Source organism: Vulpes lagopus, chromosome 1 (assembly GCF_018345385.1).
Source record: "Vulpes lagopus strain Blue_001 chromosome 1, ASM1834538v1, whole genome shotgun sequence".
Lineage (NCBI taxonomy): Eukaryota > Metazoa > Chordata > Mammalia > Carnivora > Canidae > Vulpes > Vulpes lagopus.
The window spans coordinates 25,882,184-25,897,947 of record NC_054824.1 but is presented as its reverse complement, the minus strand read 5'-3'; the positions used below and the strand labels follow the sequence as shown (position 1 = coordinate 25,897,947).

Here is a 15,764-nt window from a genome sequence, read left to right as displayed (position 1 = left end):
ATGTTGCTATACAAATCTGTTAGATTGTTTAATTATCATATTGTGCTTCTTGCCTTCATAAAACTAGAAAGCACAGCATACATGAAAAAGACTGATTTTGAAGTTAGATCCCTGTTCATAATCCAACTCTTCAATTTATTAACCATGTGTAGACCCCGGCCTTGGGTAGGTTTTTAATCTCTCTGAATCTCAGTTTGCTCAACTGGACAAGGTTAATAATTCTCTGTCATAAGGTCATCACGAGGCTTAAATGTGAATGTAATTAGCAGAAATACACTACATATTAGTTCCTGTTTCTCCAACTTACCTTCTTTACAAGAAAGAATACAGCCTTTGCAAAACTAAACAGAAAATGTTTCTGGTTGGCCTTATCTTGACCTACCGGTTGAGGATGGAAACCATCTTGAACTTCTCCCTTTCCAAACACAGCTTGAACACTGAGGTCCAAAACTACCTACCCTGGATACAGCCTACTGTCCACATCAGTATGACTGTATTGTTTCCTTGTCTTCAGTAGCATCACTTTACTATTCTAGGAGACTCCTGCCCAAATAGCTTGATTATTGATTACAGGAACTTCTTTCTCCCAATCTTATAACTATTAAGATCAGTATCCAATCCTAATCAAGCCATCTCCTCCACTCCTCTGCCCTCTCACCCTCTGCCACTGAAAGACTAGCTTTAAACCAATACATCAAATTCTCAAGGAAAATCTGACCTTGCCTTCCCAGACGATACCACCAAAAACTCTGCTGAAGTGTTCTTTCTTACTCCAGTAAACCATAAACTCAGCCTTGTCCTATCAGAAGGTCCCATGGTGGTACCTGAGAGGCCGCCATTGGACAGGGCAGTACATCTTTAAGCATAAAGGCAGAGGAATTTTCTCATAAATGTCCAGAAATATTATAAAAATGAACTGAGGAAAATTATATGCCAGGCAAAATACGTCCACTGATAAAAAAGAAATGGGTTTGTCAAGACAATTGAAAGTTTTGTTGCAAAATTTCAAAAGGGGCCGACGAATTCCAAAAATTCTTTTTGCTGAAATCTAATCTGTTAAGGTGTTTTATTCCTTTCCTTATTACAGAGCTGTTCACATAGAGGACTCTGAATCGAGTAAAACAGCATCTCGCGTTACCTTTGGAGTTACCAAAAGTAATGCCAGGACAGGAGGCCAAAACGACTTTGCAAGACAAACGACCAGTTTTTAAATTAGATCCTTTCAAATGAAAATTTAGATCCATCCTCGAGTTCACTAAGTGTAAGGAACACTGATTTCTAAAGGATTCTTCTAATCATGGCCCAATGACTTTCCAACTAGGGTAAAGCATACAAAGCTGTGTGGGGTGCGAAGGAGGGAGGGAAGCAACATAGGTTTGCTTTTCAAGGTTTACTTTTCACCCTGAGAAACCGATTTGGGTCGCACGGCCGAGCCACCCCCGAATCTGCTGTAACGACTCGAGCAGCTCCAGAAAGGAGGGAGGAGGCGGCAGAAACGGGGTTTCCGTGGAATCCGCCCTCTCGCTAACCGAGCGCTGGCCCAGGGTGGGGTTCCGCCAGGGCCCTGCTTCTGCGAGTTCCCTGGTCCGTACCTGACAGGCGATGGACCTGCGGAAGCCACAAGCCATGTCCGCCTCCACCAAGCGCGCTCCAACCGCCCGGCCCGGATCTTTGCCCCGCCCTCCGCTGCACGCCCCGCCTTGCGCGCCGGAAGCCCGCCCCGAAGGGTCCTGCCAGCCAATCAAGAAGCCGCGTGGCCTTCCACTAACCTCTGCCCTGCTGCCGCGAGGGAGCGCGGGAAATCCCGAGCGCAGTGGCGATCCCGCGAGCGGCTGGGGCCATGGCCACCTCTTCGGTGTCCAAGGTATGTGAGGGTCGGACGCCCGCTAGACTCAGACGTCGTCTCCTTCTCTTTTGAAGAAGGCCTGTAACAGAGGTTACGTAGGCTTCAGCGAACCGGCTGGTGGGGAGGGAGTGGCGGGCTGAGCTGGAGCGTCTTACTCCAGGGGCAGCTGAGGTCAATTTTGTTTGGGGGAGCAAAGACACCGATCTACCTTAGTTGTTTTGGCTGGGAGACTTTAAAGTTCTGGTTTGTGGAGGTCGAATTCCCCGAGGATGAGCCCCAGTCTCCCTTTCTCTTTCTTTCTTATAAATATTTACTGTGCGCCAAGCGCTCCCGTTAGGTACCGAGATAAGAGTGGTAAACAAAATAGGCTGCGCTGAAGAAAGACCAACACAGATGAACGAAGTTAACAAATTGTCATAAATGTTAGACAGCCCCGGGGTCTGCGAAGGCCTCTGAAGAAACTGACATTTTGGCTGAGACCTGAAAAATAAGTAGAAGTTAGGATTGGGGAGTATAGGGAGACTGTTCTAGCTTAGAGAGTGACATGTTCTTTGGTCTAGAAGATAGAAATAAAATGACCTATATTAAAGAAATGGAAAAATCAGTATAATCAGAGAGGAAGTATTATGAAAAATGAGAAGAATAACCTAAGTGTGCATGTGTCAGAGGAGATCCGGTAGTCCTCATATGGGCTGTCTAGATGGCCAAGGGATTGTAGGGAGACATGATAGTGTGGTTGGTAAGAAGATAAGTCCTAGAGCTCTATTATCCAATTAAGTAGCCAATGGCTACATGTGGCTATTTCAGTTTTAATTAAAATAAAGTAAATTTTGGGGATCCCTGGGTGGCTCAGCGGTTTAGCTCCGCCTTCTAGCCCAGGGCCTGACCCTGGGGACCTGGGATCAGTTCCACGTGAGGCTCCCTGCATGGGGCCTGCTTTTCCCTCTGCCTGTGTCTCTGCCCCTCTCTCTCTCTCTCTCTCTCTCTCTCTCTGTGGGTCTCTCATGAATAAATAAATAAAATCTGTAATAAAAATAAAAAAATAAAGTAAAATTAAATAAAATTAGAAATTCATTTTCTCAGTCTTAACTAGCCACATTTCAACTGCTCAGTAACCACATATGGTGGTGACTGTTGTATTAGTGCAGACATGATAGTTCTCCTTCATTACCGAAGGTTCAATTGAACAGCACTGCTACAGACCAAGTAAAAGTAAGACCATTAGTAATATGGGTGCAGCCAGATGCCCCTGAAATTAAACTGTGATAAAGTTGAGAATGTAAGTGAAAAAAACTGCAGTCATTTCTCCCCATGTTAAAACAGTACATTAGAAGGCTCTTTCATGGATCTGATCTTTAGTTTTGACTAAAATTAAGCTAAAATTATAGGAAAGAGTGCCTTCTGAGACTATATCAAAGGGAAACTTTAAGCCACAGAGCTTAAGTTTACAGAAGATTGGCTGTGCTCCTAGGTGCAAATGCTGGAAGAGGTTTAACTGTGCTGGTGTAGCCCGGGCAGTGGGGGTGCAAGAGCATCTAGCTCCAGATATCTGAAACCAACCAGCTTCAGGCAATCACTGCTGTCAAAATCCAAAGTCGGAGAAATGAGTGGTAGTGAAACAAAAAAGGAATTTAATTCAGTGAGGCCAACACTGATAAGACAGCAGCCTAGAGTCTCAAAGAATCTCCGAAGTGCTGAAAATACTTCCAGGTTTAAATGAGGAAAATTTGGGACAAAGGAGGGCCGGAAAGGTCCGGTTGATCATTATCTTGGAGTCAATCCTGGACTAGGTCTTCCTGGCTCTGGCAATCCTTATTGCTTAAGGGATTAGTTTTGGTTCCCCTCAGGGGATGCTGTGCCCACAGAATGTTTTTCTGGAAAAAAAAAAAAAAGAACTTCATCAATTAGAAAGTTTGAGATCGAAATGGAGATAGTTCAAGTCCTCTTACACTAGTATTTTTTATTAGGGTTGGTACTGTTTGGGTTTTGCCCTCGTTTTAAAGATCCATAGGTTTTGAGTGGTCTACCCCCTAATCCTTTTCATTGTTTCAGGCTCTTATTTTTGTGTCTTGCAGAATTGTGGGTTTTTTTTCAGGAGAACATTTCTGGCATTATAATAGAAATGCTTGTATTGAATTGATTATGAAGGTGACCTTGCATGAATAAGAGTCTTTAAGGACTATATTAGGTATTCATGGGACTGCTAGCTCTTTTTTTCTTTATCTAAACTTCCTTCTCTTTGTCATATTTTCTACCTGTTAGCTCTCCTGCTAGACTGCTTCTTCTGTCTCAAACACCATCATTTAATCAGCAGTTCGAAGTGGTTAACCATATTACTTACTACTTGCCATTTATTAGGATCTATTCCAAGCACTGGTCATATTTCACTCCTTCGTAGCTCCTTTTCCCTTACTGAATTGCAGGTAGTTATAGAAAGGAGACAATGGGGGATCCCTGGGTGGCTCAGCGGTTTAGCGCCTGCCTTTGGCCCATGGCGCGATCCTGGAGTCCTGGGATTGAGCCCCACGTCGGGCTCCTGGCATGGAGCCTGCTTCTCTCTCCTCCTGTCTCTGCCTCTCTCTCTCTCTCTATGTCTATCATGAATAAATAAATAAATAAATCTTAAAAAAAAAGAAGAAGAAGAAAGGAGACAATGACAAGCTTGTTGTGGTACTACAAGATTTTTCTAAATGTAAATGCGTATTTCAATAGTTCAGTAGTTGCAGATACAAGAGTATAAGGCACAGTTCTTATTTTGGGTCTTGTAATGCAAATGGCCACTTTATATTTGCACAGCTGTCTTTGGCACTGTCCTGAGATGACTTTTTCTAGGTATAGTTTTTTCATTTTTTCTTTCGTTTTCCATGTTAATGGCAGTCTTTAAGAAGCTGTACATGGTGCATGGATTGGTAGAATAAACGTAGGACCAGTAGCTTGGGGGCTATATATCACTAGTCAAATAATAACATGAAACTAAAGGTAGCTAGGAAATTACCAGAAAAATTACTCAGTAAGCATTCATTCATATACTCATTGCCTAATGTATATATTAACACTGCCCTGGGATCCCTGGGTGGCGCAGCGGTTTGGCGCCTGCCTTTGGCCCAGGGCGCGATCCTGGAGACCTGGGATCAAATCCCACGTCGGGCTCCCGGTGAATGGAGCCTGCTTCTCCCTCTGCCTGTGTCTCTGCCTCTCTCTCTCTCTCTCTCTCTCCCTGTGTGACTGTTATAAATAAATAAAAATTAAAAAAAAAAACAAAACAAAACACTGAGGAAACAATTATGAATTATATGCAGTATGTGCCCCAAAGGTACTCACAAACTACTTGTGAGAGAGACCTGTAAATAACCATGATACACAGTGAAAGTGATTTAAAACAAAGCAAAATAAAGGCATTCAAGTATTGTGAGATCTTAGGGAAAGGAATAATTCTAACTAGAGAACTGAGGAAGGTTTCCCAGAACAGATGAATAAGACTCTTATCAGATGAAGAAAAGTGTATAAGGATAAAACAATAGACAAATTATCTATTTCCTGACCAGGTTATGGATATTTAAAATTTAATTAAATAATATTTCCTTTAAAATGAGAGAGTGTCACTATTTTTGATCTTAATTTTGATGAATAGAACTAATGTTCTTTCTTTAAATTTTATAAAAATAGAACCTTTCTGGATTTACATTTCATCAGCTTTTTTTTTTTTTTTTTTTTTTTGTCTCTTAGATTAGGTTCCTAGGAGCAAAATCAAAGACGAGCATCCCAAGGGAAGGAGGAGAAAGAAATGGATAGTCCCCTTTTTTAAGAATTTTTCTTCTAAAAAAAAAAAAAAAAGAATTTTCCTTCTAGGGGTGCCTGGGTAGCTCAGTTGTTTAAGCCTTTGACTTGATTAAACTCAAGTCATGATCTCAGGGGTCCTGGATTGAGCCCCCCTGTCGAGTTCTGGGCTCAGCAGGGAGTCTACTTGGGATTCTCTCTCGCTCTCCCACTCTCCCTCGCTCACTCATGTGCTCATGCTCTCTCTCTAAAAAATAAATATTTTAAAAAAAGAATTTTCCTGTTACAATTGATTGAAGAGAGGTGATTTCTTAGCACTTTAAAGAAATACCTTTTTAGAAAATCTCATTCATAAGATACTTGGTTAATCAGATTTATCTGTTCTTTGGCTACTTTGACTTTATGCTTTTTTCTTTCTTACTTTTTTTAGGGCTGCTTTGTGTTTAAGCCAAACTTCAAGAAGAGAAAGATCTCTGTACCAGTAGGTAAGAGATACCAAATTGGTTCGTTTTCTTCCCCTAAGTCTTGAACTTACCTAACTAAACCTAGTTGAATTCAGTAATTCTTTTGTCTAAGTGTGACTTACTTATCTTCTTGTAGCAATTATGTTCCAATGTATAGTGAAAGGGATAAGTTACATCCCAGAGTTTCAGTCTAAAAGGGAATCCAAATATACCTTCAAAAGGCAAATTGGAAAGTAAATTTCCTTCAAAAGATAGGTGCCCATTCTTCAAAAGAGATTGTCTTAGGAGTGTTTGGCTGGTCAGATGGTGAAGCATGCAACCCTTGATCTCGGGGTTGTGAGTTCAAGCCCCACATTGGGCGTAGAGCTTACTTAAATCTATAAATAATAAGGCTAACTTAGATGGAAGTTTAAAAAAAGAGAGAGCTGGTTTTAAAAATCTCAGTGATTTCCTGGGGTGTGGTAGAGGAAGTTGACAGCAAAAGATACTTTTTGGACTAATGGAAATGTTTTCTAGATTGAGGGAACAGTTATATGAGTGTTTATTTTTATTAGGACATAATAAACTATTAAAATGGGCATATTAAGAAAGAACTTTTTTTTTTTTTTTTTAAATCTCCAGCTATCTGCTTAGTGATCATGTTAGGAAGAATTGACTTTTTCAAGCAAATCATGATAATACTGTCAAAATGTATTTTGTTCTGTAGCTGCAGATTAGAATCACTTGGGGAACTGTTTTAAAAAAAATTGGTTTTTTTAAAGGACATAGTCGTCAATTCACGTACAGTTGCAAGAAAGTGTAGAGTTCCCTTGTGCCCTTTACCTAGTAATCTCAGTGGTAATATTTTGGGTATCTGGTATAGTATCACAATCAGAAAGCTCAATATTGGTACCATCTATGGACCTTATTTAGACTTCAACTTGGGGAACTTTTTTTTTTTTTTTTAAACATTTAATTTATTTATTCCTGAGAGACAGAGAGAGAAGCAGAGACACAGGCAGAGCGAGAAGCAGGCTCCATGCTGGGAGCCCAGTGTGGGACTTGATCCTGGGACTCCAGGATCACACCCTGAGCTGAAGGCAGGTGTTAAACCATTGAACCACCCAGGGATCCCCAACTTGGGGAACTTTTTAAAGATACTAATGCCCAGATCTCAAAATCAGAATCTCTGGGAATGGTACCTAGGTATTGGTACTTATTAAAAAGTTTCTCACAGCCTTATTATTTATACTTATTATTCAGTACTGTAAAGATTAATTCTGATGGAAAGATTGTGATATGGAATTAAGCATATTTATGCACTAGTTTTGAGTTAAAAAAGAAAAACTGAACTATACTACTGTTTGACGAAAGAAATAAATAACTTGCATTTATTGACAGGGAGTTTTCTAAATCATTGCATGATTCAGACCTTAGAGTGTTACTACTTCAGTTTGAGACCAACTAGATAAGAAACCTGTGGTCAAGGAGCAAATAATAAAATGATGGTCATACTTGAGGGGACCAGAGGGTAGAATATATGATTTATAAGAATCTGGTTTCTCATTAACAGAATAAACAGTGATCTCAAGTTCTACACTCTTAGACTTAAAGAAACATGAAACTTTCTGTATTCCCTGCCCCACCCCCAATAAAAAGTGAGTGATAGACTTGGAAATAGTGAACAAAGAATAGTTACATTATATTGCAGTACATTGAGCTCCATAGAGACAGTGCTGGGGCAAGTGAGAGCCGGACGGGCACTGGGCAACTCTGTGCCTCACTGAGGAAAATAATTAAACATGGGCAAAGGAGATCCTAAGAAGCCAAGTGGCAAAATGTCATCATATGCATTCTTTGTGCAAACTTGCTGAGAGGAGCACAAGAAGAAGCACCCAGATGCTTCAGTCAACTTCTCAGAGTTTTCTAAGAAGTGCTCAGAAAGGTGGAAGACCATGTCTGCCAGAGAGAAAGGAAAATTTGAAGACATGGCTAAGGCGGGCGAGGCCTGTTATGAAAGAGAAATGAAAACTTATATCCCCCCTAAAGGGGAAACAAAAAGGCAGTTCAAGGATCCCAATGCACCTAGGAGACCTCCCTCGGCCTTTTTCTCATTTTGTTCTGAGTATTGCCCAAAAATCAAAGGAGAGCATCCCAGCCTATCCTTTGGTGATGTTGCGAAGAAACTGGGAGAGAGGGATCCCTGGGTGGCACAGCGGTTTAGTGCCTGCCTTTGGCCCAGGGCGCAATCCTGGAGACCCGGGATTGAATCCCACGTCGGGCTCCTGGTGCATGGAGCCTGCTTCTCCCTCTGCCTATGTCTCTGCCTCTCTCTCTCTGTGTGTGTGACTATCATAAATAAATAAAAATTAAAAAAAAAAAAAGAACAAGGAACTGGGAGAGATGTGGAATAACACTGCTGCAGATGAGAAGCAGCCTTATGAAAAAAATACTGCTAAGCTGAAGGAAAAATATGAAAAGGATATTGCTGCATACTGAGCTAAAGGAAAGCCTGATGTGGCAAAAAAGGGAGTTGTCAAGGCTGAAAAGAGCAAGAAAAAGAAGGAAGAGGAGGAAGATGAGGAAGATGAAGAGGATGAGGAGGAAGAAGATGAAGAAGATAATGAATAAGTTGGTTCTAGCGCAGTTTTTTTTTCTTGTCTATAAAGCATTTAACCCCCCTGTACACAACTCCTTTTAAAGAAAAAAATTGAAATGTAAGGCTGTGTAAGATTGGTTTTTAAACTGCACAGTGTCTTTTTTTGTATAGTTAACACACTACCGAATGTGTCTTTAGATAGCCCTGTCCTGGTGGTATTTTCAATAGCCATTAACCTTGCCTGGTACAGTATGGAGGTTGTAAATTGGCATGGAAATCTAAAGCAGGTTCGTGTTGGTGCACAGCACAAATTAGTTATGTATGGGGATGGTAGATTTTCATCTTCAGTTGTCTCTGATGCAGCTTCTACGAAATAATTGTTGTTCTGTTAACTGAATACCACTCTGTAATTGCAAAAAAAAAAAAATGTTGCAGCTGTTTTGTTGACATTCTGAATGCTTCTAAGTAAATACAATTTTTTATTAAAAAAAAAGAATAGTTACATTATAAATTATTTTTAAGTGATTGACTTATGAACATATTGCTTTAATGTTGGAGATTGCTAAACTTGAAGTAGTTCTTTTTCAGAGAAAATTCAAGTTTTGTTTCCCATTATGTATGAAAGATACAGAGCATGAAATGACATCTAGTATTGGCAATGTCATTATAACTAATTAAATTGTTAGTGTTTATTGAGGTTTGATTATATGCTAGATTATTCTAAGCCCTGTATATGTGTTACATAGTTTAATCCTCTCAGCAGACTGTGAGGAATGTATTATAATTATGTCCATTAAAATATATGAGGAGGATACTTAGAACTTTCTCAGTGGTAGTGCTAGTAAGTGGCAGAGCTGGGATTTGAACCTAGGCTGTTTGATTCCAGAGCCTTTGGTCTAACCAGTAGTTGGTACTGTCTCCATAATATGAGGCAAATTTTTGCTTAGAACTTTTTCTGTTGAATTTCAGCTATCATTTATTAAGATTTGTTTAAAGTTTTAGTATTACTAAGTCTAATTTGTATAATTTGAAGTTTGCTTTGATGTATATTAATTTTTTTTTTACTGTGCTGACCTAAGACCAATAGATAAGGTTTCAATATGAGAATTTTAGAGGAATTGACAATTGACCCTGATTATAAGACAGATGGTGTAAGAAAAAGGAAAACATATCCAGATTTTAGCACTTGCCTTCACTGGCTTCAATTCTTGAAACAGATTGCCTGAAGAAGTAGGAAGATGCCCTTTATTTTGCCCACCATCTGTCCCCTGACTTGAAGACACTTGAATGTGTACTTAAGAGAAGACTGGTAACTCTCCCTCTCCTCTGTGTTCTCTGGATGACTGTACATCCATGAAAATGACTGGGCAGGAACTGGAGAGAAAGAGACAGACAGACTGAGCCCTGTGTAGGAGAGGTTCACATTGAAGTAAAACACTGTGTGTAGGAGCAGGAGGGAACCTGTCAACAGCAAGAGCTTCTATTTCTTAGGTCTTCTTAATGTGTTTTTTACCTTTCTGATCTATAAATGACTGAGAGAAGTCATGGTAACAAGTTAAATTGTCCTACTGCTGTTTTCCAATTTCTGACAGTTTTTTTGTTAATATTTTGATGCCACATTACTCGGCACATAAAAAATTGATGCCTTGATTTGACACTCTAACATTTTATATGGTTTTATTCATTATCAAAGTAAAATGAACTTTTTCATTCTATTTAAGGCTACCTTGTTACTCTGCTTTGTCTCTTAATAATGGTGTATTTCCCATTTTTGTTAGCATTTTTATACTATAACCTTGTCTATATCAGTTTACCTTATGATGACTTCAGTATATTCTCAGGCTTTTGATAAACTTAAAAAACACTTGCTAAAAACTCTGAGTCAACTATGAACAGAAGCAAAGTTCCTTAACATAAAAGACAATCTGTATTTCAAACTACCAGTTAACATTAAAACTTGGTGTTGGCTTCTGAATAAAATCAGGAACAAAATATGTATTTCATTATTATTGAATCCTTTAAAAGTTCTAGTTGTTATAATAAAATACCTAACAGTAACAATAAGAAATGTGAAGGAAAGTAGAAAACTACAAGGAATGTACAATATTTGACTAAAGGAAGAGACTTGTAGTGTTTTGGATGTAGATTTTCTAACAAATCTACAAATAGATGATATTACAAATATCATTTCTTCCTAAATCAATCTACATATTTGATTTTACCCAGTCAGAATACCACTTTAATTATTTTTGAGTAATGGCAAAATTTATTTGAAAGAATGGCTTAAAATATTTTGAAGAAGAATGATAATGTTTGGTGGTGGTAGGAGGGAAACCTGGAATTATTCCAATATGGAAATGCACTGCAAAGCTACAGCCATTTAATGATCTTAAATAGTTCAGGACAGCTGTGGGAATAGACTTGGATTTAGTAGAAGTTAAAAATTAGTTCCAAGTGCATTTGTAAGTATCTCGATAGCAAGGGTACTTCAAATCAGTGGGAGAAAGGATGGATTATTTAATAAGTGAATGTTTTCAAACTGAAAGTTAAAATCCAAGTGTGAGTCATGAAATCAACTTAGTCATAATAGTTTTAAAAAACAGAGTAGAAAAGAAAACATTTGCTGTCATATGATAAGTATTGTTTTTGTGGACCTTTGTAGTTTCTGTTAAATATCTGTGTGTTGGATTATGTTGTAAAATGTATTCCATAATGTGGATCATGGTTTACAAAGTTTGAAAAGCACTGTATTTTGATAAATGGTGTTTTGATGAATGGCTAACCATTTGGAGGAAAAGATTGAAAAAGCATATAAAATAATACAGACTAAATGAAAGGCTGAACTAACCTATATCAGTTGAATAAAAGAATAAGAATCATGGTAAGAATCAATTCATAAAGGAGAATTCAGAGCAAATATATGAAGCAAAGTATACAAGGCTCTTGAGTAAGAGCAAAGGAAAATATATTAATATTAAATGTTTATGTCTCCATTAAATACTGTTAGCAAATCAAAAGTACATGATAGAAATATAATCTAAAAGTTAAAGATTTTTAATCTTTTAGATACTGTTACTATAGTAAAAATATGATATATAAATAAAATTAAAGGCTATTGAATGTTACCTATCTCCAAATATATATACATATATATATATTTTAGTACATATGTCAGCCCCATCCCTTACTGTGTGACTTTGCACAGAGATTTTCTAACTTTTATTATATAAAAAAGAAACTGACCTATTTCTTTCTGTGTTTTTAGAGGACTATTTTAATAAAGGGAAAAATGAGTCTGAGGACAGTAAGCTCCGATTTGAAACCTATCAGTTGATATGGCAACAAATGAAATCTGAAACTGAGGTGAATACTTTTTTTAATAATTTAATATTTCTCTAATTCCATAAATCTCATATTTGTTGCTTCCCATCTTCCTTACCATCAATTTTCGAGACTATTAATGAAACTTAGGTAATATTAGTTCAATATAATCTGCATATCCTAAAAAATACACTCATGTTCCAAGTATTAAGCATAGCTTCAGGTACTGGAACATACATTTATAATGATAGCTGCCAAGGCAAGGGGCTCTTTATATATCCTCACAACTTTTAAATGGTGGCACTCTTTAAATATCCATTTAATTACACAAGAAATTAAGTTACTTTAAAGAGCTTGTCATCCTCATGTCCAATTTCTATGTTCTTCATATTCCAGCTCTGAAATAACTTCTCTGCTGTAGCAGATTCATAGCTCTAGGGCCAACATCTTGAGTGGCCTTCTATTGTTTGACCAACACAGTGTTGTATTTTTTTGGTTTTTAATGCCTGTGGGAGAGTTATGCACTTTGTTACTGCTTCCTACTACTCTTATTGCTTTCCACCTACGGCTTTGTTCATTTATGTATTCCATGTGACCCTTGAAAGTATTTGAATTTATGGTTTCTAGTTTAGACCTTCATTTTTTAACTTAGATTGTGATGATCCTCCTAACTGCTGTCTCTGCCTTTGATGTCAAACCCCTCAGGTCTGTCAGTAGTCCCTACAGCACCATTGGCCAAGTTAGTCTTCCCTTCAGGCAGGTATAACCCTGTGCCAGGCTGCAAGGGTTTTCCTGTCCTGTTAGTACAGCTTCTCCCATCCCCTTCACAGTGCTGCCAGATTAACCCTTCTTAACCCTGATTTAATCATGCTGGTCCTTAACATCCCTGCAGTGGTTCTCCCCACAAGATAAAATCCAAACCTTTTTAACTTCGAGTATCATTTTTTTAGGCCTAACCTCTTATTTGTCCAGGCTCATTCCCTACCACTTCTCCTGTTCTTGATGCTTGTTCTGTTTGTGGTTCCCCAGCTGGTTGGTGCTTCCTTCCTTGCTTCCTCTACTCACCATTCCTTCTAACTTTCTTCTCCCTATAATTACCTCCTCCATCAGCTGCTCTAATGCTTTGACTCAACTACGTCACCTCAGCATAAGCTGGATAGTCCTATCTTTATATTATCATAGGACTCAGCATATGTATTTTAACTGTAAGTGTTCTTCCTAAGTTTTTTTTTCACTTTTTTAGGATAAAGACTACTTTCTATCTTTCATTTTTAAGATGGTTAGTAAATGTTTGTTGTATAAATAAATGAGATTCTTTGATGAGGGAATCCAAAACACTAATGACTGGAAATTTAAGGAAAAAATATGTTTTTATTTCTTCCATCTAATAATCATTTTACATGTAATCTTTGGAATTCATGACAGTTTTCTTTCCCAAACTTGGAAAGATGCATTAGATTACTACTGATAATAATTCATGAAGTTTTGTGTTTTCTTTGTAGCAACTACAGGAAGAATTAAATAAAAACTTGTTCGATAGTCTAATTGAATTTCTGCGGAAGTCTTATTCTGGATTCCAGAAGAGCTCAAGAGACTGGGGCTGCCAAATAAAACTCAGAGAAATTCCAACTGCTGCTCTTATTCTAGGTATGTATGGGTGTATGTTTGTTTCTTTAATTAGTGGTTTTGTTGATGAGAAGAGTGGAGAATAACTTGTTTTGATAAACCTGTTTTGTCTCTCATATAGAATTAAGCTAATATAGTTTGCTTTACATACTTTCAAAACCAATAAACGTTCCTTATACTGATCATACATCTGTAACTTAAATAGAGATTAGCTAGTACCCTCTTCAACTTTTTGTTAGGCAAGTGAAAGAGAAATATATTTGTGTCACTCCTTAGTTCTTTTATGAGAATATATGATATTTGAATTCGGTAATAAAGAAACAACCAGTGGGTTGATAGATTACATTTATATGCTTTTTTAAAAAATTGTCTTTTCTGTGGAATTATATATCACTTTAATTTTATATTCCTGTGCTTAGTTTCTCAATCTTAGATTGTTTCATAATACTATATTATTATTGTTTAGAAGGGGGTTTGGATGAATTATATATAAACTTTGAAACTGCAGATTGCAAATTTCTTAGGTACTTAAAAACCCATTATTAATGTCCCATTTTAACCAAACTTTTGGTTGTAGGGTAATAAAAAAAATTTATTTGGATTACTGGCAAATTTTCTTATTTCTTTTGGGAAGAAAGTTGGATCTATTTGGATTTCAAATGTACTCTTCATTGCACTTAAACTATTTATTCAAGGTTTGTTATACTAGCGTGTACTAAGATAAGAACTTAATTTTGTTGTTTAATACTGCCTTTAATACTGTTCATTACCTAAATCTCATTCCTGATGTTCAAGGCATTACTTATCAAAATTTAATGTATCTACAAATAACCTCCAAGTGATATTAGTAAATGCAGTTTTTGTCAATAGGTCTGAGGTGGGGCCTGAAATTCTACATTTTTAACAGTCCTCCTGCTGGTGTTCATACTGCTGATGTTAGGACCACTCTGAGTAACAAGACACAGGGAGTGATTTTTATAACACTTTTTGTAATAATTTTATGTATTTTTTATAATATGAACAGCTTTTCAGTGCAGCCTGCACTTAATTTCAAAACCCTTTCCATTTATGGGTGAGAAACTGAGGCCCAGTGATGACCAGATTATACTGTTTGGTGCTTTGTTTCTCTACTGCCAGGTTATAATAATTGGAGGTGGAGTGATGGCCAATCAAAAGTGATGGCTTGATAGATTGCTGAGAGCACTGTTTAAATCCCTTCCCTGCCTACTGCCAAAAGGAGAAAAGAAGCTAATGGAAATGTTATATTCCAAAGTCAGTAGTCTGAGGAGAACATTTTCCCAGTTAAAGATATTGCTAATTTTGTTTCTGATAGACCAATCCATTGTTTTAAGCAACAGAATGTTAAATAGCTTATAAAGTCAGTCAGTGAAAGACAAACCAGTATTTTGCCACCTCCCAAATTTGTTTAAAGATGCAGTATCAGAATCATAGGCCATAATGCATGCCAGGAATATCATTTTGATTCTGTAAAAACAACAACAACAACAACAACAACAAAAAACAGAAACAAACTGTAGTCCAAGAATGCTTAAGCACAGTTACACATTTTCTGTTTTCAAAAAAGTGTATGTCCATTTAAAAATAGCCTGCCAACTTTTTTATTTGTTGGCTCTCCTAGAAGAAAATTTTTACTTCTTGTGGCTTGGATTCTGAACCTTTTGCTTTTTTTTTTCTAACCAATTGAAGTTTTATAGTAGCAGTTATTAACTAGTTTCAAGATGTTTACTGTTGGCACCTAAGTGCCAAAGCACTTTTTAGAAATTACAGATTGTGACGTCAGGGAAAGTATCAGAATTTTTTTCCAATATAGTGAGGAAGTTACGCTTAACTCTGATAGCTATAGGCACAGCACTACATTCTGATTTGTGGATATGACAACAGGGGGCTTAGTAAATACCTAAAGGACCTAAAGTTTTATTCATTTTTAAGGCTCTTCCCTCAGAAGTTAGCTTAATGTATACTTTACCTATTGTATTTACTACAACAGTCATTGATAGTATTAGTGATTGGATTCTCCTCACTTGATGTCAGAGTCACAGTAAGCCTGGAATCCATAGCCCTTATTTTTTGAATGATTATTTTAAAGAGTTCTTTATGAATTTGACAAAGCAATGAAATTACTTGTAAGTTT

The 15,764-nt window shown here is 37.4% G+C and overlaps 2 protein-coding genes and 1 pseudogene across 3 annotated transcripts in view; 2 read left to right on the top strand and 1 right to left on the bottom strand.

The window, feature by feature from the left end:
• Window positions 1–1,673, bottom strand: part of RARS2 (arginyl-tRNA synthetase 2, mitochondrial) — a 52,434-nt gene extending 50,761 nt beyond the window's left edge. The window contains exon 1 of the mRNA XM_041759608.1: window positions 1,593–1,673. Within this exon, the coding sequence (XP_041615542.1) occupies window positions 1,593–1,628 (36 nt within the window). The 5' untranslated portion in view covers window positions 1,629–1,673. The remainder of the gene's footprint in view (window positions 1–1,592) is intronic.
• Window positions 1,674–1,789: 116 nt separating this feature from the next.
• The window catches only part of ORC3 (origin recognition complex subunit 3), a 60,912-nt gene continuing 46,937 nt past the window's right edge, over window positions 1,790–15,764 (top strand). Inside the window, exons 1-4 of one of the 2 annotated variants that reach the window (XM_041750832.1) lie at window positions 1,790–1,864; window positions 6,054–6,108; window positions 11,931–12,028; window positions 13,489–13,633. In XM_041750832.1, coding sequence (XP_041606766.1) covers window positions 1,841–1,864; window positions 6,054–6,108; window positions 11,931–12,028; window positions 13,489–13,633 — 322 coding nt within the window. In that variant the 5' untranslated portion in view covers window positions 1,790–1,840. The remainder of the gene's footprint in view (window positions 1,865–6,053; window positions 6,109–11,930; window positions 12,029–13,488; window positions 13,634–15,764) is intronic. The other variant, XM_041750838.1, reaches the window with a different exon arrangement.
• Window positions 7,869–9,157, top strand: LOC121488343 (annotated as a pseudogene).